Source organism: Phodopus roborovskii, unplaced genomic scaffold (genome assembly GCF_943737965.1).
Source record: "Phodopus roborovskii unplaced genomic scaffold, PHOROB, whole genome shotgun sequence".
Lineage (NCBI taxonomy): Eukaryota > Metazoa > Chordata > Mammalia > Rodentia > Cricetidae > Phodopus > Phodopus roborovskii.
In genome coordinates, this window is record NW_026126434.1 from 2,640,163 (window position 1) to 2,663,151 (window position 22,989).

Consider the following 22,989-nt stretch of genomic DNA (forward strand, 5'->3'; position numbering starts at 1 on the left):
GTTCCTTTAACAGGACTTTGACTGTGATTAAAAAGAAAACCCAACTAGTTTATTAGGGTCAAATCTGCCTTTCCTACTATCCATTTTATTCTTCTCCTAGAACAAGTATTAGGTTATTCTTCTGTCTGGATATAGTTTAAATTATGTTCCCACAAATTTTGTGTTTCATTAGTATGGGACAAAAGCCAGTTACAAATCCCAAACCAACTTCCACTGCTGAAGGAGGAGCTTAAACTAATAGCATCATTCTAAAAAACAAGCAAACAAAAACCTTACTATAATAAAGATGGCAACAATTTTTTTCACATGAGAGATTCCACAATTTATCTACCGAGCTGAGTGTTCCTTGCCTAAAATGCTAGGAGCAAGAAGTGTCCTGGATTTTGGCTAACTCAACTACATATGCCTATAATGAGGTACCCTGGGCAACTAGACATGAAGTTCATTTGTTTCGAGTGCCTTGTACACCTAACATAAAGGCAATTATAGCCAATATTTTTATTCACTTGTTTGGACTTCATAAAGACAGGTGTAGAATTCCCACTTAGGGAATCATGTCAGTATTCTAGCTTGTGCTTCAGAGTTCTGTGTTCCACATTAAGACACCTATTTAACTCCTTAAAGGTTGTGTTGTGTGTGATAATTGAAATGCTATAATCTACAAATATATGAAAACTCCCATATAGAATTTCTTCTAACCCTGACTCCCTTAGCCACTGCCTACGTGTTTTTCACACACCTTCTCTGTCCCCTTCACAATTTCCAGTGACTACTCAATCAGACATCATCTGTCATCTGGATAAACTGAGTTTACATATATATTGTTTTTAAAGATTTTTAGTTACAAGTATGTGTTCATGTGCAGATATGTATACCTCAGTACAGGCGCCAGAGACCAGAAACACCCTCCTGGAGCTGGAGCTACATACAGGCAATTGTGAGCTGCAGATATGGGTGTTGGGAACTGAACTCTAGTAGCCCTATACAAGAACTTTATGGTTGAACCTACAGCTTTCTAAGTTCAAGAACTGAACTATCCAATATGGTAGCCAAGAGCCACTGTAACTGCTAATTTCTCCAACTCCTATTATCAATGGCCTCATCAAGGAAATGGATAATTTTTCAAATGGGCCTTTTTCCCTTTGAGACAGAATCTCACTATGTAGCCCTGTATGTCCCAGAACTCACTGTAGACCAGGCTGGCCTGGAACTCAGAGACCCACCTGCCTCTCCCTCCCCAGTGCTGGGATTAATGGTGTGTGTCACCACACCTAGCCCCATGGGGTATTTCTAAGAACATCCTTTTGGGTATGTTAGTTACTATACATACACCTCAGATCCTTGAGCTTACATAATCTGAGGAATAGAAATCTAGAAGCTTACCATTTTTACTATATCAGAATACGCTGATTCAACAATTACACCACGATTAGTTGAAACATACTCAACCAGTTCATTTAGCGTTGCTCTTTTAATTTCTTTGCTCTTCAAATCTGAAACAGAGTCCATGAAATCAAAAAGTACACAGCACTGCTGTAGCTTCTGGCAGAAAAGCTCTTGTTGTTCATTTGAAGTAGCATCTATAAATAGAAAAGAGAAAAATCTCTGAATAAACCAATCTTAACATTACTTTTGTGTTTTTTAAATGTAATTTTGTAGAAGGTACTTGCATGCATACAGTCCTCTAAGTGATTAAGGTAAATCCATGCATCTACATCCTATCATGTAGGGATTTATGCTGGGCTGTTCTTGCTGCCCACAACCAATCACTGAATACTACCTTTCTTGTGATCACCTCAATCACTTTGGATGCTCACCATCCCTCATCTAGATTTCAGTCAGAACATGACAATTATTTATAACTAATTATTCATTCCTGATTATTATCTAAGCTACTTAGAAAGTTAAAACTTTCCTAAAAGAATCAATACTATCATAATAAGATCCTCAATAATTTAGAAAATGAAGCTTCTGTATTGTATCAAAGTGCAGCTGCCTATCTCAAGTCACCTTTCAACGCAGCCCAGCATGCCTCTCCACCTCAGTGAAACCACAGTCCTGGGGGCTTCCTAAGAGCACATGCTCTTCCCAAGCCCAGAATGCCCATCTCCCCACATTACTGTCTTGAAAGCTCCACCCACTGGTTCCATTTTGGCCTAAGTCCTTCATCAGGGGCTTTCCTAATAGAACTGAAACTAAACTGGCTGATTAACCCACCTTTTCTGAAGTATTTTAGGCCTATATCTCTGCTGCAGTATGTTTTGTATCATATGGAAATCTATGATCCTAATCTATTAAGTCCTCCAAAGCAGGAATCAAGTGTTATTATGTCTACTGTTTTCTGTCTCCCCTTTAATGCCCAGCACAGAGCCTGGCACATAAAAGACACTTAATAGATATCTGTCTTTTGCTTGTTAACAAAAATAAGGTACTTTACATTGATCCTAACAAATATATTACATCTTTTTGTTCTTAGCATAAAAAAAATTACAACACTTAAACTCTAGACTTCCAAATCTGTCAATAGGGACCTTCTAGTAGCTCACTTATCTAAGTATCTTGAACTACTGAGATTAAATTTCTAAGATCATATACATAAAACTTGATATTTAGTTTGGCAATATATAAAATTATTTTTCCATCTAAAACCAGTACCTATTTTATATAAAGGTATGAAAAAGTTCTTCAAAAAGATTGAAATCTTACCACAAGTATCTACATTTTTATGTCCCCATGTGTGGGTGTGTGGGTGTGCATGCCTGTGTCTGAGAGTACATGTAGGGGCCAGAGGTTGACATCACATGTCCTTCTCAATCAATTTCTTCCTTGTTTTTAGTAAGGATCTTTCACTGAGTCTGAAACACCAGATGTTCAGCAGCAGAACCTGCTCCATCTCTGCTAAGTCAATGACACCTGAATGGTCTTTTCGTAAATCTTTTGAAGTTTTTGGTCCTTCAAGTCAAATAGTTCATATTTCATTAATAAACGACACTGGTACCAAGTTCATTAGTTTAAAAGGCTAGAAGATTCTGTAAACTAAAAATGGTAAGCTTTTTTAATACATAACATGTATAGCCACTTGAAAAGATAAAGTCATTCTAAGAACCCTTTCTCAACTCACAGAAAATACCCATAGTTCTCTGTTACTCACTTATTTTCAAAAACACTATATCCTTCAAATATAGATTTATCTTTTCTAAAGTAGACAATGTCTGTATTGCAACTTAGTCTTTTGTGTGTATGCAATACTGGGGACTGAACCCAAGGCATCCCACATGCTAGGCAAGTGTTCTACCACTAACATTCCAGCCCTTGTATTGCATCTTTAATATAATTAGATTCCATTATAATGATGATAATAGATGCCATCTTCAGGAGCTGACTCAGTTCTAACAGTATTATTTGAGCTTATTTCCACCTTGATGCGGAGATGAACACAAATCCATGCTTCATCACTTCTATATGTAATCACCATCTATAAGCAAGTGCTGGTCACTCACCCTCCACTGCCACACATGAAACCAGTTTTCTTATTCTAATAAATGCCTTATCTCCCATTCAAAACCTTAGCCAGCAGTAGTAGCTCACTCCTTTAATCCTGGAGGCAAAGGCAGGAGAATTTCTAAGAGTCAGAGGTCAGCCTAGTCCATATAGTGAATTCCAGGCCAGCTGGGTACATAGTGTGACCTGTCTCCATAGCAACAATAAAACCCATGCCCTGATGCTCCAACGCAGTAAGAAAGTGGTAGGAAAATGGTTTGCATTCAGAACAAACTGGTTTCATTACAATCCCTTCCAACACTAGAGACACATGGCAGAAGACCCTCTCACAATGCTGGGTGGCTTCATGAAACCTCAAGTATTGTGTCAATCATATCCTAAGCCACAGACTATTCGAATGTGCTCAGTCATTCCAAATTTAATTATCCTAAACTACTCAAAATTTTGTTGACCTATAAGGTACGCCTTGGTTGCTAGGTGGGTAGGTCTACCTGGAAGAAATGGGTCACTTCTGCCACAATAATGCTCTGTCCAAGAGCATACATCTTAAATAAATAAAACAACTTCCTCCTTTATTTTATCAGGTATATTTTTGTCGATGCAATGAGAAAACAGACACTGATGGATATTAATCTCTTCGAAACATATAAATGAGCATGACTGTATGTATAAAGGAAGAGTCTGAACTGTCCCCCTCAGGCTCACATGGTCTATAGCTGCTGGTGCTGTTTCTGGGGCTGTGGAGCCCTTGGAATCTGGGAACTAGATGGCAGAGGTAGGTGGCTAGAGCTGAGCTTTTGAAAGTTTTAGCACTTCTGGCTTCCGGCCTGCCCTGATGCAAATGAGAATCTGCAGCCAGATGCTCCCACTGCTGTGCCTTCCTGGTGTTTTTTAAATGAATAAATAAACAAACAGCTTTACATCTTGTATGAATCGTACATGGTCAATATATATTATTAGTCTACCTACACATTTTAGATTCAATTTGCCAATATTTTATTAAGATTTTTCAATTTATGTTTATAAGAAAACGTTGCTCTGTAACTTATTTTCTAGTAATTGTTTAAATTCAGATTCAACCAAATAGACACATACCTATTGAAATTTTTGTTTCTTCTTGTGTCGTTTTTAGAAAGCTGTTTACTTGAAGGAATTTTCCCATATCCTTTAAGATTTCAAACATAAGTGCATAATTTTGTACCTGAAAGCTATGACATCCTAGATAAAGGGTACTATTACTTATAAAACAAGTTAAAACTGTAGTCAAGTCAGAGCTCAACTTTCAGCAAGACAAGGTTAAGAATTCCTCAGACCTATCTGCTCCCCCCAAAGTTCAGTTTAAAATAACCGTTTAGTCAAGTATGATGGTGCATGTTTGTAATTCCAGCACTTGATAGAGGCAGGAAGCTCAACAAATGTTCAAGGCCAATCTAGTCTACATATAGAGATCCAGGATAGTCAAGGCTATAGAGCAAGATCCTTTTTCAAAATAAAGTTTTAAGATAATAAAACACCTTTAAAGACTCTATGAATAGACCCAAGGGCAAACAGCAAACAAGGAAACTCCTAACTAAGAATATCTATAAAAGCTCAGGGGGAAAGCACTCATCTCATATGAACAAGGCCTGGGATTTGAGCCCTATACCAAATAACTAATGAAAGAAAATTCAGGAAGCAGAATCTGAACTAAGATGGTTCCCTTCACTTAGCAAAGGCAGGAACACTACTCAAAGAACCAGAGGTTCCCTACCTCAAAAGCTCCCTGACAGCCTCCTTTAGGTTAAGGGACAGACAGGGGCACTCTAGCCAAGTGTGGCAGAGAAGTGAGGGTTCCTTTCTTACACCACACCACTGAGACTGTACTTTTGAGCAGCAGCACCAAGAATATGCCCCAATCACCCTACCCCTGGCCCTTTATGCACACTAAAAAGACCTTAGGCCACTGCCTATAGGTTACCTTAATAGTTAGTGCCTTTCCCGAAAGGCACTCCAGTTTACAAGTGCTCTACAAACAGCAGGGCTATGAGAGAAGGGAATGACAAGAGACTTCTAGATTCACCAAGGGTACAAGACAACCGTAGGCCAACTCATTTTCAGGAGAGACCTGTAAGAGGGGGTAGCTTGGAGGAGCCTTTTTGTATAAGAACACGATCACTTATACAAATCCCTTAAAGTCTGAATTGAATTGGCTTAGACTGTGTCCTGTAGCATTGCTAAAAGCAACTGAGCAGTCAGTCAGGTAGAAGAGTGAGACATAAGAGGTAGGAGTAGTATCAAGAACAGAGAAACCTACTGTCTCCCAGGGACGATTGTAAGCACAACCAAAGCAGTGCCTCTCTGGGGAACACTATCAGAGGCTAAAAATACTGTATCAGTGGTGAGGTGGAGACCTCGCCCAGCCACTAAACATACAAGCAAGCACTAACAATCCCAATGCTGAGACCAGTACTCAACATATATCTTAAATGCCATTTCATTCCCTTCCTACTTACATCTCTCCCTCTCTGTCTGAAAAAGTTAACAAGAAGGAGGGAAGGGAAAGCATAATGTAACTGCTTGTGAGAGTACACAATGGATTTAACAGAGTATGATTTTCGATAGGCGGTGATGGCTCAAGCCTTTAATCCCAGCATTTGGGAGGCAGAAGCAGGCAGGTCTCTGTCAGTCAGAGACCAGCCTGGTCTACAAGAGCGAGTTCCAGGACAGCCTCAAAAGTCACAGAGAAACCCTGTCTTGAAAAACAAAAAAACAAAACAAAATAAAAAACAACAACAGTATGATTTTCAAGTAGCCATTATTCAAAGAAAACCATGATTAAAGAAGAATAGTGCCATGACAATGTTGTGTCAAGTAGAGAATACCAATAAAGACGAAAAATACCAATAAAAAGTAAATGAAAACTACAGACTTGAGAAGTATAACAAAATGAAAAATTCACTAAAGAGACCCATCAGAAACTGGAAGACATATCTAGAACTGTATTCCAACAAGGACTAGAGAGACGGCTGCTCCTGCTTGAGTTCCAGCACCCACATGGTGACTTACTTACAACCATCTATTATTACTCCTGTCACAGGGAACCAATGTCCTATTTTATCCAAACACACATGGTACACACATATATAGATACAGGCAAAACATTCACATATAAAATAAAACAAATACATCTAATTTTTTAAAGTGAAGTAAATGGGCTGTACTTTTCCAGATGGATGGTTCCTTCTTTATGAGATGGACCAATGGGGTCAACCTCAGAGAATCTGTGTGGAATTTTCACTAGCCTAGTAGGAATTCAGAACTCTCAAGGGCGCACAGTGGTATCCAGCTCCCTCCTCAGCAACAGATTGAAGGAGCTGGGCAAATCCTATCCATGACATGACCTTGTTTGGTTCTGTATCCCAGCCTAAGGGCTTTATCAGGCCAGGTGGGTGGGGAGTCCTGTGTAGCACTGGGAGCTGCCGTATTGCCAGCAGTGGACCCTCAGAAGAAAGGGTTCACATCAGACTGATGGGAGATGCCATTATGTATATATGTTTCTCATACTGGTTAATGAATAAAACACTGTTGGCCAATAGGAAAGGAAGATAGGAGGGACTAGGAGACAAGGAGGAAAGAGGAAGGAGTAAGGAGGAGTCAAGATGGAGAGTCTGGAGAGAACAGAACTGCCGTTCCTCAGCTCTCGGTAAGACCACGTGGAAATACATAGAAATGGGTTAATAATTAAGACAGAGCTAGCCGATAAGAAATAAGTACCAGGCCAATAGCATATCTAATACAGAGTCTCAGTTTGTTATTTGGGGCTGGCGTGGCAGCGGGACAAGACCGGTGGCGGGAGGAAAAACCTTACTCCTTACATCAGACTGCTGCTTCTTCCACAGCTCCTGGACGTATTTGTGTGCGCCCACCTTGGCCCACTTGACAGCCGCTGCCAGTGAAAAGGGAACTTGATTCTTTAAATCCTATCTTAAAGCTTTCTTCGTCTTCACAATCTTTACCGTTGTCTAGAGAAACCCAGGTACAATCAAGTTATTTCAAGTTTTTCATTCCTTGGTGCTGTTTAATAACAAGCATTTGAAAGAGCAGGCATAATTTGTAATAAGATAATTTTATACACCATATCCCCAGTTGCTACTGCTCTTTTAATTGAAATCTAAACTAACATAGAGGATTCATGATACAAATTATGGAATAAGCATAAGCACTGTATCATAGCAACTCAGCACCACCATTCATTGGCATGCGGAGGGTGTGGTCCAGAATTCTAATTTAAGAGACTACACAGGATATAAGACATGTGGCTTTTTTGGCAATACCCGAGCTCATTAAAACTTAGAGCCTGAGCTAGCTTTTGTCTGAAACTAGAGATCAGGATATAGCAATGAGCAAGGGAAATACCTGTATTTATTAACAAATGCCTCAGCACTAAGACTTAGTTCAGAGTCTATGATTTCACTACAATGGAAAATGTACAGACATCACACTTTAGGGACTTTTAACATGAAAACTATTGGTCTGATATGTTAATATATGTGTATTCATTAAAACCACTGGAATACTGTCTAAAACTTAACAGCTTTAGTTACTAATCAAATATATTATCCATAAATATTGTTATAGAAGCATATTGATTAGTTTTTATTCCAAAAAAATTAACTGTAAGCTGGCACATGCCTATAATCTCAGTATTTTGAAGGCTTAGGCAACTCCAGGAATTGAGTTGGACAACTCCAGGCTTGCCTGGGCTACATAACCGATCAAGTAAGAGAGGAGAGAAGGAGGAAGAAGGGAGGGAAATTATTTACATATAAATATCACTTCCGATAAAGTGAATGGCTACGTTACATTGAGTCCTTTGACTGTGAAAATTAACAAACACACTGCTGAAAAGTGTCTCAGGAGAATAAATGGAAAATTTGTGTCCTCTCCTTAATCTAATTTGAATACAAACATACAATTCATAAAACAAGAGTATGTGGGACTTTTAAGTAAGAAGAAATGTTATCAGACCTTTACAAATGGAGTGGGCGGCCAAGGTAGCTGTAGCTACCTTACTTTAATGGCTGTGAGAAAATCTTAAGAAACGCCTGCTACTGTATTCAGAAAGTGTTACCTTCTTTAACAGGTGTTCAAGTCTACATCAGACTATAGCTCTACACCCACTCCACTTCTATCATCACAGACTGGCTCTGGGGTGATGGCTGGGAATGGGAATCTAAGGATATTTAATCGATCTTCTGGGAAAATGATGGAATTAACTGGGTTTTCCAAAAGATCTATGTATAAACTCCTAAAACAAGACTTGTAGATTCAATCCTCAACACTACCAAAAAAAAGGAAAAATTAAAAGATTTAAAAAAAAAAAAACCAAAAAGTATTTCTGAGCCAGAGAGATAGCTCAGCAGGTAATGACAGGTAATGACACTTGCTAAGCCTGATAACTTGAGTTGGATCCCCAGAACCAACACAAAAGAAAGACCAACTCTCACAAACTGCCCTTTAACCTCCACATGTTCCAAGACATGCTTGTCTGACTACACAAACATAGAAATAAGTAAATAAAAATTTTAAAAGGAAACTTCCTTTTAGTTTGTGTAACATGTATTTTAGACTGAGTATGTGATCTCAGGGTGTGGGAGCGGGAATCAGAGGACACTCCAAATGCAGGTCACTAGGCTTGGCATCAAGCACTTTTTGCCTGCTGAACCATCTCAACAGCCCTAGTATGTAGAATTTATAACCAAGGTTTCAAATGATACAAATCAGTATTTCCAGAAATAAACACTTTATTCAGAATCAATCCAAAATTGCTATTTTTTTCTTTCAAAAAAAATCATGCTGTTTATAATATTCAATGAAGTTAAAGCATGGGGTGGACAACCTACAGTTGCATGGGTCCCACTGACAGAAAAGTATGCGATGTTAAATTAGAGGTTTGCTCTAAAATGGGGAGTTTTGTTTTTAACAAGCTACAAGCTCTTAAAAAAAAATTAAAGACACAAGGTAGTTAAGAATCATATTTCTCACTGTGTATTCTTTAAATGAGTTTATTTCAGAAAACAACGAAAAATGAGACTCAATTATGACTCACACCAGGTATCATATCCTAAATTAGTCATTACTGCTCTAGAACTAAAAACAAGTTCTCCAAGTGCAGAGTCATCCAGGTGATGATGCTAACAACAGGTATCAGCTACACAAAGCACTGACCCCATCCCTCCTGTCCTGTGGCTGGGCCAGCTAAGGAAAGCTGGGCTATTTCCCCTCTCCTACTGCACACCAGGATTTCCCAGGAAAGAAACAGGACTTCAAACTAACCTAGAAGCGTTTCATGGTACATCTGCTACTCTAGTTGTACTTTACATTCCAGTTAAGGCTCGTTCACTAACTGCAGGCATAAATGTATCTGCAATACTACTTGAAGAGATGATACATAATTACCCAATTTTATCTCCTCTGGAAACTTTAGGAGACTAAAATTAGTTAAGTGTTTGATGAAATTTCCTAATTAGGTTTATATGCAAATCTCAAAACCAATAGGAGAGACAGTGCTATTCTAATGTGGCTACAGTGTAAGAAAATTCCAACATCTTATAGATAGCATTTCCAAAAGAGAAAAGCAGGTGAAGTATCAAGAGTTTTGGAACAGATCGTTGTAATATGGAGTGGCTGGTGACTCCAATTACAAATCAATGTCTGTCAAAAATGTGCTGCACCATTAGTAGTTATTATCATTCATAAAGCTCTTAAAAAAATAAAGACACAAACAAGGTAGTTAATCATATTTCTCACTGTGTATTCTTTAAATGAGTTTACTTCAGAAAACAATGAAAAATGAGACTCAATTATGACTCCATTATTTTTATAACAAGTTTTAGGTTATTTAAGGGCAGTGAAGACAGTATTAAATAAACATTAATGGACCACTTGTCCAGCACCTAAGAAACCAGCAGCTTTCTTGGAAAGTTCTCAACCACAAGTCTTTCTCCTGCACAGAAGGAAACGGTGCCCAGTTTTACTTTAATGAACATACATCTTCAGTTTAACACCACAGAGAAGATACTAACAACCAACCGAGAAGATCAAACTCTAAATGACTGGCATAGAATACAACCTAACCTATGGTTTGGTTTCTTTATCTACAAAATGGTAAAAATGTTGATATATCTACACATCACTCAGCCAGTGTGGTGGTTTGATTGAGAAGGGTGCCCACAGGATCACATGTTGGAGTATCTGGTCTTCGGATGATATGTCACTAAGGATAGTCTTAGAATTTCAAAAGTCCATGCCATTCCCAGATAGTGTGTTCTCTCTCCTCTCTCCCTTCTACTTGCAGTTAAGATACAAGTTCTCAGCTACTGCTCCAGCCTTCTGCCATGCTCACAGATATGATGGTAATGAACTCTTAATTCTCTGAAAACTGTAAATTCCCAATAAACTCTTCTATAAGTTGCCTTGTTCATGGTGTCTCTTTATAGTAACAGAAAAATAACTATAACAGTCATAAAGCATACAGATCAAACATATACATTACATAAATATGTAAAATATAAGATATATAAAAATTGTAACTTGATATAAAATATTTTTAGATCAACTTAGTAATAGCTTTTGCTTCATTACTTAATGAACAATATGGCAAGCTCTCAAAGCTGTGTGGGAAGATTCAAGTATCAGATTTCAAAAGGCACAAAGCAGGCAACTGAAGGACTCATTCAATTCTCCCAGCATGCCATCTCCTCTACTAATGTACCAAGTAAACCCTGCACTACATGGACACAGAAGACCAATGGCTGGCAAATCCAACATGGCCAAGTCCTTCATAAGCAAACCTGGGAGTCTTAGCAGGCTACTGAAGGTAAAACAACAAATATAAATCTGTTTAGTAGTCACAGAAATACCCAATGGACACTGATTCAAATATACAGGACAGGTAAGAGTGGTAAAGGCACTTGCCTCCAAACCTGCTGACCTGCATTCCACCCTGAGGACACACATGGAGGAGAGAACCAACTCTTCCAAGTTGTCATCTGACCTTACGCATGCACGAGCATGTGCACACAGAAATATGTGAACAAAAGATCCAAAGGTTTTCTTGATATTTAGAACTGTATTATTTCCAAAAAGGACCTCAAATATAAAGTTTACAAAATAAAACTGGATCTTCACTCCCTACTTGGATCCATTCCCAGCAGACTCCTCAGTGGTGGTGTTCAGTCAAATGTCCAGGATAAAACACACCTCAGGATGACTTGTCCTTCCCTATCTACCTCTTCCCACTACAAACAATTAGCAAGTCCTATTTACAATGTACTTCAAATAAACCTCTTTTCACTTCTGCAGCTACTATTCTGCTTAACTAGCCTGTTAAAGACAACCTCCAGACTGGCCTTTCCCTTCTTAAAACCTTGTTCTGCTGTAATCCATTCTCCCCTCTGCAGCCACAACACATATTTTTTAAAAAAATTTTAACATGTATGGGTGTTTTGCCTGCATGTATGTCTGTACACCATGTGTGTCTTGTGCCTGTGGAGGATAGAAGATCCTCTGGAACTGGAGTTAAGAACTGTTGTGGGAGCTGGGATATGCACCCTAAGTATATGTATTTAAATGGATAAATACATACACAAATACACAGAGGCACACACACATATATTTCTGCCAAACTTTCTGCCTTACTATTTACACAATTTCTACTTAACCTTTACATTACAGGTATCTCACTTGTCTATTAACCCTCTGAAATGCCCCCAAAATTACAAATGACACCAGAAGGAAGATTGCCAAACGCATGGAAAGTTTTAAGTCTTACTTGACTCATCGCTTTTCTGTTATTATTTGCTCTACCTACCTACCCAGTTACTAAAACTTTCCTACCTTGTTGCTTTGGTCCCATGCACAGTCTGTCTCACCTCTAAATGTTGGTGTGCTCTGACTGCTTCTCATTCTACACACTTCTACTGAGCAACTGCTTCAACTTCCATCACTTCAAACGCCACTGACAAGCTGAAGACTTCTAAATTACTGTCACAGCGTACATGTTGTCAGTCAGCTCTAAGCCCAAATTACCTTCCCAACAGGCAACTTCAATTTCCCACAGGTACTTCAACCTGTCCCACAAACTTTTATAAGCCTAGCATGGTGGCTCACACCTGTAATTTCGGCACTTGGAAGGCTGAGGCAGATCACCATGAGTTTTAGGCTAGCCTGCACTATAGTTTGACCCTATCTCAAAACAAAAACAAATTAAAAAAAAAAAAAAAGCAATACCAACAAAAACAATAAAAATATTTCTCTTTCCACAAATCTGATTTGTCTCTCTGTAAACTGTTTCAGCTGGGTGAGGTAGCACATACCTGTAATGTCACTCAGACTAGTTATCTGGGTGAGCCTATGCATAATGTCATCATTCAGATGGCTGAGTAAGGCAGGATTGTTGAGTCTGAGGTTAGCCTGGGCTACCTACCAACAAAATACTATCTTATACCTCGTTGTTCAAATAAAACTATCATTCTTGACTTCCTTTTACCAAGCCCTCTGACTAAGTCACCACCCCATCTCCACTTAGGAAGGTTATTTTTGTATCTCATGTCCAGATTACAATTAGCATCCTTATTTCCATCTCCCACATTCCTCACAACAGTCAGGTGTAAATGCAGTGTCCTGCCTGTACCCTTTCTTTAACACAAAGTCCTAACTGCTGCTTCAGTGTTTTCTCTAAGCACACAAAGGCTGGCAACACTCACATGTGCTGTACTCAACAGTGGGTTGCACATGCTGTCTGATGGGTGGATCTCGGGCTCCACCTGTCTTTGCCTAACACCTTCTAGCCTTGGGTCTCAATTATCTCTTCAGGAAGTTTTCTGTTTTCTCTTCTTCCATAATAGAACTAGGTTGGATCTCTCTCACTTTCCTGATAGCCCAACATAGCAAACTCACTGAAACTTCTTAAAGGATGTATTCTTTACCCCACTATAAGTTACTAAATACGATTAATTTCAAAAGAAAAAGTATTATTTACCTCAGTAACATTTTAATCTCCACAACGGCTCATGTAAATTCCAAGTACCATGGAAACCAGAGGGAGAAAAAAATTGTACTAGATTTTTTTTTTTTTACAATTTATTTTTATTTTGTGTGCACTGGTGTTTTGCCTGCATGTATGTCTATGTGAGAGTGTCACACCTGAGAGTTACAGACAGTTGACCAGCCATGTGGGTGCTTAGCCACTGTGCCATGCTCCCAGCCCCCAGCCCCTTAGGTTTTTTTTTTTTTTTTAAATCGAAGTTCATATCAGGCAAGTGAACTCTTTTCAAAAACCAGTAGTGTAATGGTAATTTTTATCAGACACACATAGTTCTACAAAAGTTTTATCTTATTCTACTTAGAACTTCAACAGATATTTATCACTGGAAGGCTACCTAAAAAATTGTTTTAAAAACTCACCCAGATTTGTGAACTTCAGGGTTATAAAAATTTTGTCATATTTTTCACTTTTATAAATTGAGAGAAAATAGCCAATAACAATTTCAAATACTACTTGGCTTCTAATAACATAATTCTAAAACATCCTTTATCAGACAAAGTATGTATTTTCAGGAGGTCAAGTTTTGACATTTGATATTCCTGAATGCCTAGTTCTAAGCCCAGTCACTAAAAAGTTATTATTTCAGGCACTTAATCTCTAGTCATCGCCTATACTATTTTTATTTATATAAGATGTATTTATTTTTATGTGACGACTGTTTGACTCCATGTATGTATGTGTACCATGTGCACAGCTAGCGCCCTTGGAATTACAAACAGTGAGCTGCTGTAAGTGTCCGGAACCAAATCTGAGCCCTTTACAAGAGCAGCATGTGCTCTTAACAGTATAGGAGGGAAGGTCTCTCCAGGCCCTCCTATACTGTTTTAAACCCACACTCACCTCCCTGTTTTCAAGAGATCCCCTAATACAATGACTAGAATGCTATTTATTTAGAACAAGTGTGAAATTGATTCCCAAAGGAGGCTCAAGAGAATGACTTGTGAGGCCCTCCTGCCCAGCACCTCACAGAGGGTTAGAAATGAATAAGCTTAGCTATTCCAGGACTGTGATCCCAAGAAATCTCTTTCATTCATATCCAAGTTAGAAACAGGTTCTATCAGATCATGTAAACCTGCGAACTACAACAACACAGAAGGCATGAACAATAAAACTCAGGAGGTCTAAGGAAACGTGAATCAAAATGGTAGCATTTCTAAAATTCTCCATTATTCACATAAGCAAATCCCTTCAGAGAAAAGTTCAAAAAGATACACATGAAAAATAGTTCTGAAACTGCTTATTAGTCAATTATCTTGCTCAGACAAGTAGAGTCTTTTACATAAACCCAGCCTGTCATGTCAAACTTTCAGCAATTAGGTTTCTTGTTACATGATAATTCACTAAAATTACACATTTTAAATCTGTTTATTTCCTTCAAGGTCATCCTCATAAATTAAGACCACACCTTGAATTTAGAAATTAATATAAACTAGCTGGGCATGGTAGTGCAGGGGCAAGGCAGGGCAGGGGCATGGTAGTGAAGGCTTGCAATCCCAATCCCTTGGGAAGGAGGGTCATGAGTTCAAGTCCAGTCTGGGCTACAGAGTGGTGAGTCTGAGGTCAGTCTCAGGCTACACAGTGAGATCCAATCACAAAAAAGAAACAAAAAATAATCCCAAACGATTTCACTTTATCCAGTTTTAAATACACATAAATCCATATCTGAGGCAACCCTCTATTACTTTTCCACACAACTGTATACAACTGCTTTACTAAATAACCAGTGTTATACAGTTCACAGTGTCCAAATGCAAGATCAAAGGCTTTTGTTTTAATCCAGTATTCACTGTGCTCACTTCAGTAGCATATACACTAAAACAAAACCCAAGCCAAACCCATATTTACTACAATGTACTAGAAATTAGAAATCATTTACTTAGCCTGAACTAATTTAGGCATAAATATGTTATAACAAAAAGCAAATAAAAGGGAATGAACCTCTGATAGTAGATACCGAATAGTCTTGGAAAAGACACTATCAACACAGGAAGGTATGTGATTAAGACAGCCAAGGGGAATTTTACCAAAATATCAACTGTGTCTACATGACATTTATTATACTGTATTTGGTACAGTTTTGAAAAAGGAAGATAATGACATCCACTTTTGTAAAACAAAATTTACCATTTCATTCTAAGGGTAAAACTACTACACACCAATTGAACATTTACCTATAACAAATCAGCAAATGCTAGTATTATTCAAAGTGGTCAACAGAAAGGCCAAAGACAAATTAGGAAAACAGATTGAAAGTGGCTCTGGATCCTTGCTGCTACCTTTCACAAAAAGCTATGATCAAGAATAAGCTAAACATCAAACTCTCTGAAAGAAAATACTTGATACAAAATAAATATAAGGAATGATCCAAACAGTTAAATTCAACAGTTCATTTTCCCATTACCTTTTTTTTTTTTTTTTTTTTTTTTTTTTAAAGTCAGGTCCACTATGCGGTCTTGGTTGGCCTGGGATTTGCTATTGTAGACCAGGATGGCCTCAAACTCCCAGAGATCTGTTTGACTCCAGAGTGGTGGGATTAGAGGTGTGCACCACCATTTACATTTTATTCAATATACTCAGTAGACAGAAGACATCAGTGTGACTGGCATCATCACCTATGATTCTGAAAAACTGGGCTAACCTCTGTCAAATGTTCTTAATTTTTGCTTATTCAAGTCTCAACTCTTTAAAAAACAGTCTGATTACCTGGCACTGAATGACAATAGTTAGGCTTTCATTCAGATAAATAAATAAACAAATAAATAAAGATCTAAAAGAGTCACCTCATCACATGAAAACTCCAGACGCCAAGGACATTCTCCCCTTTAGAAAAGCAGCTGATTAGCCGGCCATAGGGGGCAGCAGAGTTAAGAGAGTGAATTGTAAATACCAGGAGAAGTGAGGGTAGAAAAGTTAATGGGCTGAGTAAGGAACCATGAGAATCAGAGGGAAAGACAAGGCTTCAATTAATGAATTAAACCAGCAGACATCTGATACTATACTAGTGGTGCTAGGCCTTTATATGAGACTAGTTATAAAAAGTAACATGCTTGGATGTTGAGGGGTTTGGATTAGGTGTGGGTTTGTTTTAAGCTTTCCAAGTTCCAACTGTGTAAGAAGGATGGACACAGAGTACTCAATACATAAAAACAAAGGTAAACTAGACTCTACCCAGAACTACAATGTTAAAAAGTTAAATTGGAAAACAAAACAAAGCACAAAAACATATTTCCCAAATATATTATTTTGTAGCTAAACCTTTGTCTCTGAAACTCAAAGGAACAATAATAATCTAAAGGCCAACTATCAGTGCCTTTATCAAGGAGACCGTTATTCTTAAAGGTGAAAAGGACAAGTTCATAGGGGTTAAACAACTAGCCTAAAGCAGCTGTGAGTCATCACGACAGCCGGGAGACAATTCAGATCTGCTATTCACAGGGCGGTGCTCTACCTCATGGTCTCACTTTACTCAATTATATGCTTCCAAAGATAATTCAAAATTAAGTTAAGAAAGACAACCAAAAAACGAGAGGAGGGGAGATATGATCCTAATAGGAATTCTGAAGATTCTAGCCTTAAAGGAGAAAAGATTTCCTCATGTGAATACTAGCACTAGACACTATATTTAGCAATTTGTGAAGAATATCCAGGAACCTTAAAAGTTAGCTGAGTAGTAGTAGTGTGTCCCTCCCCAAATCAAGACAACTAAAATCCAATCATGTCACAATTAACTCAGAAGACCACATACCTCGACAAAAACAAGCACATCCATTTCCCCTATAAGCAAGCTTCTTCAATCAGCAGCAATGCTCCAGCCTCTTCAGAGTTCAGAGGTCAACAATGAAACAATGATTCTCAGAAAGTTCTTCATTTATTTAACTAGTATGAGTGTATGTCTGTCTACTTCTTATGTGCCTGGTGTCCTCACAGCCAGAGGAGGACACTGGACCCCCTGGAACTGGAGTTACAGATGGCTGTGAACCACCATGTGGGTGCAGGGATCAGAACCTGAGTCCTCTGATAGATGAGTCCATGCTCTTAACCAATGAACCATCTCTCCAGGCCCTCTTTACCTCATCTTAAGAAGAGTTTAATCTCAAAATCAATGTTTGTTCTTTGCTGCTTACTGACTATATTCCAGGAGACACACAAATCTGTATAATCCTAAAGACTAATCTGATCCCTGTTCTTGGTAAAAAACATATTTACTACAGGCTGGAGAGATGACTCCTAGGTTGAAAACATGAACTGTTCCTAAAGACCCCAGTTCAGTTCCCAGCACCTATGTCAGAGCTGCTCACAACTAACTGCTTGTAAGTCCAGCTCCAGGGAATCTACCAGCTCTAGCTTATGAAGACACCTGTTCTCACATGTACATACACATAATTAAATATAATATTCGGGGAAAGTTTATATTTAAGTACTATTAGTAATGCTTTAGTTGAAAATATTTTAATATGGATTTACCAACACAAAACGGAATGGAAGCTAGTGTTCTTTGCTTACTTTTAGGTACTTAAATTATTCCACTTAATCCTTCCAATCCTGGGAGACAGTATCATTCCCATTTTACAAAGGAAAATAAATCAAAAACTGACTTTTCACCCTAAACTAACTCCATTGACCCAACTTTCTCAACAATACTACTTCAAGTTTATGTAAAATGAGCTTATGGCAAAAATACTGACATTTGACCAGAGTCCCAAAGTCAGATGAAACACCACCCAGATAATCCCACCTGAAAGTAACCTGTTTAAGCCTCAACTTTCTCCTAAATAAAAAGTTACTTGGGTCAACCAAAGAAAGAGAATTGTGAAAATACACTGAGCACTAGACTGTCAAATAACAGCATTACCATAGCAGGTGTGAAAAGGCAGATGACAAAGGTCAACATACACATCATGGGTTGTTCAGTTGTCAGGAACAACACTGGTTTGTGTTTTGTACTGTCTTGTAAAGATAACCATTTGAAATACTAAGCTGTTATTATACATAGAAAGAATCAGCTGTTTTACCAAGCCAATCCTCCCAGAAATTTAAGCCAAAACAGACTAAACACACTGAAAGACTACCTATTTTAAATGACAAGTTTCCTAGTTGTTCATTATCAAATAAGTTTTAGGTGAAAAAAATTACATCCTACATGAATGTAAGTTTCAAGGCCAGAAAAAAATTATTCATATATAATTTTCCTAATTTTATTTTCCAGCACTCAGCTCTCAGAGGAACTATTTTGAACATTTTCAACATTAAAAATCATGCAACCCACTCACCTACATGATTTTGCAAAAATAAACTGAAAAGGTTGGATTGTTTTGTTAATCCTTACTCACAGTCTGTTTTTAAGAAAACTACTTGGCCCCTTTCCAATCCAGATCCGTGTGGACAAAGTGTAGAGTAAGCAGGTTGATATAAATACTTGAAAGATCTCAGATGCCCACGGATATCTGAATCACTCCACAGTAAGATTGCATTTCAGAGCAGGAAGAATTCTCTTTCATACTAAAAGGTTTCCTGGTGGTGTTTTTGTTAAATCCATAAATGGGGAGTGGGGGTGGGGGAGAGGATACTACGGGCACTGCCAAAGTACCAAGTAAAACAATTCAATTTTTCAAAGCATTTTGACAACTATAGTAAAACAGTACTTTTACCTACTTGAGGGTCTTATTTCCAAGTAAGAGTTTTATTTCCTCAATTGAATCTGCATCAACTTATAGCAAATAACACCCTGAGGAATAGTACACAAGCAAATACCTAAAAATCAGTCTGGAGTTTCAATTTTATTTTTTTCCACTACTGACAAAAAAACTGTACATAAAAACTTATGGTACCTGCAACTTCTTGAACCAGACACCATGTAACTAAGAATATGATTACTGATTCTATAAATTTAAATCTGTTTTAAAAGCAAAACCTATTAAAATGCATCTCTTGAGACGAACCAGATGTTTAAAATCCAATTATTAGATAAGAGCACTAAGTACAACATTAAGAAAATGAATAACCCACTTCAGAGGATAAAATATGAAAGGAAAATGCTAGTATCAAGACTTCAAGCTAAAAATAACTCGATAAACTAATGAAAAACAAAGTACAAAATAACTTTTAATTAAACAGAAAAACTTAATACCTAACAGGTAAGACAGGACTGTTTTATGGTTATGTCTGCATTCCACTGACCATGCTACATCAATTTAAACAATTCTAGTATGTTGACAATGAAGGGGATACACACTAAACATAAATACACTTTTCAAAAGTCCAGTTGAGTCTAGCTGTGGCATGTCCTTGATTCAGAGGCACCCCAGGAAGCAAATATAGGGTCTGAATGAGCTTCCAAGGCTGTTGTTGGTCAACTGTTGATTTGATCTTGGATTTTCTTTACACTCCTTGCCAAACTAAGTTAGGATTTAGAGACCCAAAGACAAATCAGAACCAGACTGGCCTTGAAAGGGATGCTGGATCTTTGTCAAACGAACTGAGAAGTCTGCTGCTCATTTATCTATTTAGGCATGAGCCTTTAATTTGTTGGCCTTCTATCAGGTTTGCAAGAATTTCTTAAATATCTAGGAACATAATTATCTTCCAACAATGATATCTAGCTCATAAGATACAAAGATGTAAAATCATTATATCAAAAGCCAGTAATTCTCCAAAGAATAAGCAAGAACACCAGGGAAACGTCTTCGTGAAAAGCCCCCAAACCTAGTGGGAAAAGTAACTGAGCCAAAAAGAAGTGCCAAGCACTCCTGCAAAGCATTAGGCATGGACACCACTGTCAATCACTGTACAAAACCTTACAAAGTCCTTGGAAGCACAGCCCCGGGAACTGCAAAGAAACACTCTTTCCCTCATAACCTCTGCGGAGACAGTCGAGGTCTTCTAGGGGCAAACACTAGCGCTTAACGACACAGTCTGTAAGGCACGTCACTTGGTCCCGGTTTTAGGCTTTTTTCTTTATAGCTACGTCTAAGGGTGAGCGAACTCAGCGGCAGTCTGTTCGGACCCTGGGTGTGGAGACCGAGGGACAATTAGAGGGTGAAGAACTAGCTAAATCTGGGGGAGAGCCAGGCCAGAGGCTCGGCAACACGGGGAGTCGGAGGGCCGGGCTAGGAAAGGGAGAGCAGGCGCCTCGGGGACCCCGGGGTGGCTATGGCAGGTCAGGTGGAGCAAGTGCGCAGGTGGGAAGGAGTGCGGGGCTCGCCCGGGGAGAGGGAACCCTGCAGGGCCGGCCGGCCGGCCGCGCACTTTACCTTTGAGCTGGGGCAGGGGGTGCAGCTCCGCCTGGCTGCCTTGGCTGCGGAACTGCGACGAGCCCTGCGAGCGCTTCTGCCTCTGCGCCTTGCGCACCGATTTCCGGGTGAAGCCGTCCACTTTCTCCGAGGCCGAGATGGCGGCGGCGCAGGCAACTGGCGCGGGCGGCGACGGCGACGACATCTCCGCGACCCCGGAGCCCGGCTGGCCCGGGAAGTCGGCGAGGGACGGGCGCGGAGAGCCTGCGCCCCTGCGCCCCGGGCTCCGGCCGCGCCGCCCTCGCGCTCCGCGAGCTGCTCCCCGCCCGACAGCGCCTCACGGCCGCATCCCGGGGCTGGCGGAGGGGAGGGCTGGGGCGCGCGGGCCGGCCGCGCAAGTTGCCGACGCCCGGCGCCGAGGGCGGGCGGAGGGAGGCGAGCCCGAAGTTTGGACGGCTGCGGCGAGTGCGCGGGTGCGGACCCCGGGCGTCCCCCTTAGCGCGCGGAGCCCCTGCGGCGCCTCAGCGGCCGCTGCCCGCGCCGTCCGCCCGGCCGGGAGCCTCCTCCCGGGGCGCTTCCATCGCCGGTCCGCGCGAGCCGCCGCTGAGCGCTCGCCCTCCTGTATGTCAGCGCTGGCCCCTCATCGCCCGGGGCGTCCCCCCGCGCCCGGATCCTGGGAGCGTCGCCCTCGCTCTCCCCAGCGCGCCCACCGACCGCCCACGGAGCACGCCCGGCGAGCGACTGCTACAACTTGAGAGAGAGGGCGGCTGGTACGGGCGTGGGGGCGGGGGCGGGAGGGGGGACACCGTGCGCGTGCGTGCGTGCGCGCTCGCTCGCGCGGCCTGGGGGAGGTCCTCGTGGGGGGTGGAGGGAGGGGTTTGACTGACAACTTCCGCGGGGTCCCACGAGCTTGCTGAGTGTCCGGAGGGGGCCGGGGCAGGAAAGCATGCCAGTCCACTCAGCCAATCGCAGGGCTAAGCGGCAGAATCGTGGGGAGGGGGCGTGGCCTGCCGGATATCTACCAGGAGTCCGGAGCTGGGAGGGAGAGAGGGCTACGTGACAGACGTGGGCTTCAGCCAATCGCAAGTGGAGGGAGTGAGCGGGGGGGGGTGCCTTGTGCGTCACAACTGTAATGAAAGCTCTCGGGGATGGGGGAGTGCCGCGCGGCTGTCGGCCTTCGTGCACGCCTGCGCTGGGCTCCGGGTCGGAGCTGTCCTCCTGACAGGGGGGTGAGAGGAAGAGCCGACCAGCGGCTCAGGAAGCAGAAGAGCGTCCTGCTGGCTGGGGAGGACCCAAGGACTCCAAGTGTTGCGTCAGCGGGACGGGGGCAGGGCAAAGTGCGTCACAACAATGTGATTGACGGGTGAAGGAGAGGAGTGAGCGCGTCCAATCGGAACGCGTTGCTGGGCTCCTGGGCGGGCCCTGGTCCTCTGCTCCCTAAACCGCGGAATTGGTAGTTGGGGAGTCTTTTTGTAGCTCCCGAGGTTTCGGCGCTGCGGTTAGCTGAGCGCTGCTCTCGCGTGGGGTTTGGACGAGCTCGCCTCTGCCACTTCAAAGAACTCTGCGAGTCCACGCCCTCCGAAAAGAAGTTTTCTGTTTCTAACTTAGCCCGATTTTAACCCCTTTGGCTAAAAGGCCTTTAGTCATCCATAGTCAAGTTCAGATTCCCTGATCTGGGGGTCTTGGGATCTCTTCTTTGGAGATTCCAACTACATTTTAAATTTATAGCCAAGGACTGTTCATATTAGTTTTTGTGCCTTCCATGTGATGCCTCGACAGTAAGTGACTCCCCACCCCAACAGGCTTTCCTGCAAGCGCCACACCTTTTCCTTTTGACATAAGAACATAAGTAGACTGACTTAATTCTAAATCTACACTCAAAACATTTGCTCAAACAAATTAGGTAACCAGCCAACAGGAATGGATAATGAAAATGGTGTGTATACACAATGATTTTTTTTTCACCATAAAGAACAAAATTGTATCATTTGTAGGAAAATTATCTAACTGGAGATAATCATATTAAGCTGGTTAAAGCAGTCTCAAAAAGACAAATATCCTGTTTCCTCTCCTTTGTGGTTTCTAGATTTTACATAAATACATAAAATCATGTATGTATTTGCAACTTGAAAGTAGACGAGAAGTTGTTTAAGAGAATAAAAAGGGTTAATA

At 40.6% G+C, this 22,989-nt stretch overlaps 1 protein-coding gene across 2 annotated transcripts in view; it reads right to left on the bottom strand.

Moving 5' to 3' along the window:
* The window catches only part of Ppp2r5a (protein phosphatase 2 regulatory subunit B'alpha), a 36,936-nt gene extending 15,763 nt beyond the window's left edge, over window positions 1–21,173 (bottom strand). Inside the window, exons 1-2 of one of the 2 annotated variants that reach the window (XM_051186644.1) lie at window positions 20,839–21,173; window positions 1,384–1,580 (exon numbers count right to left, since the gene is read on the bottom strand). In XM_051186644.1, coding sequence (XP_051042601.1) covers window positions 1,384–1,580; window positions 20,839–21,022 — 381 coding nt within the window. In that variant the 5' untranslated portion in view covers window positions 21,023–21,173. Of the gene's footprint in view, window positions 1–1,383; window positions 1,581–4,596; window positions 4,667–20,838 lie in introns of those variants that run through there. The other variant, XM_051186645.1, reaches the window with a different exon arrangement.
* Between the last annotated feature and the right edge of the window lie 1,816 nt (window positions 21,174–22,989).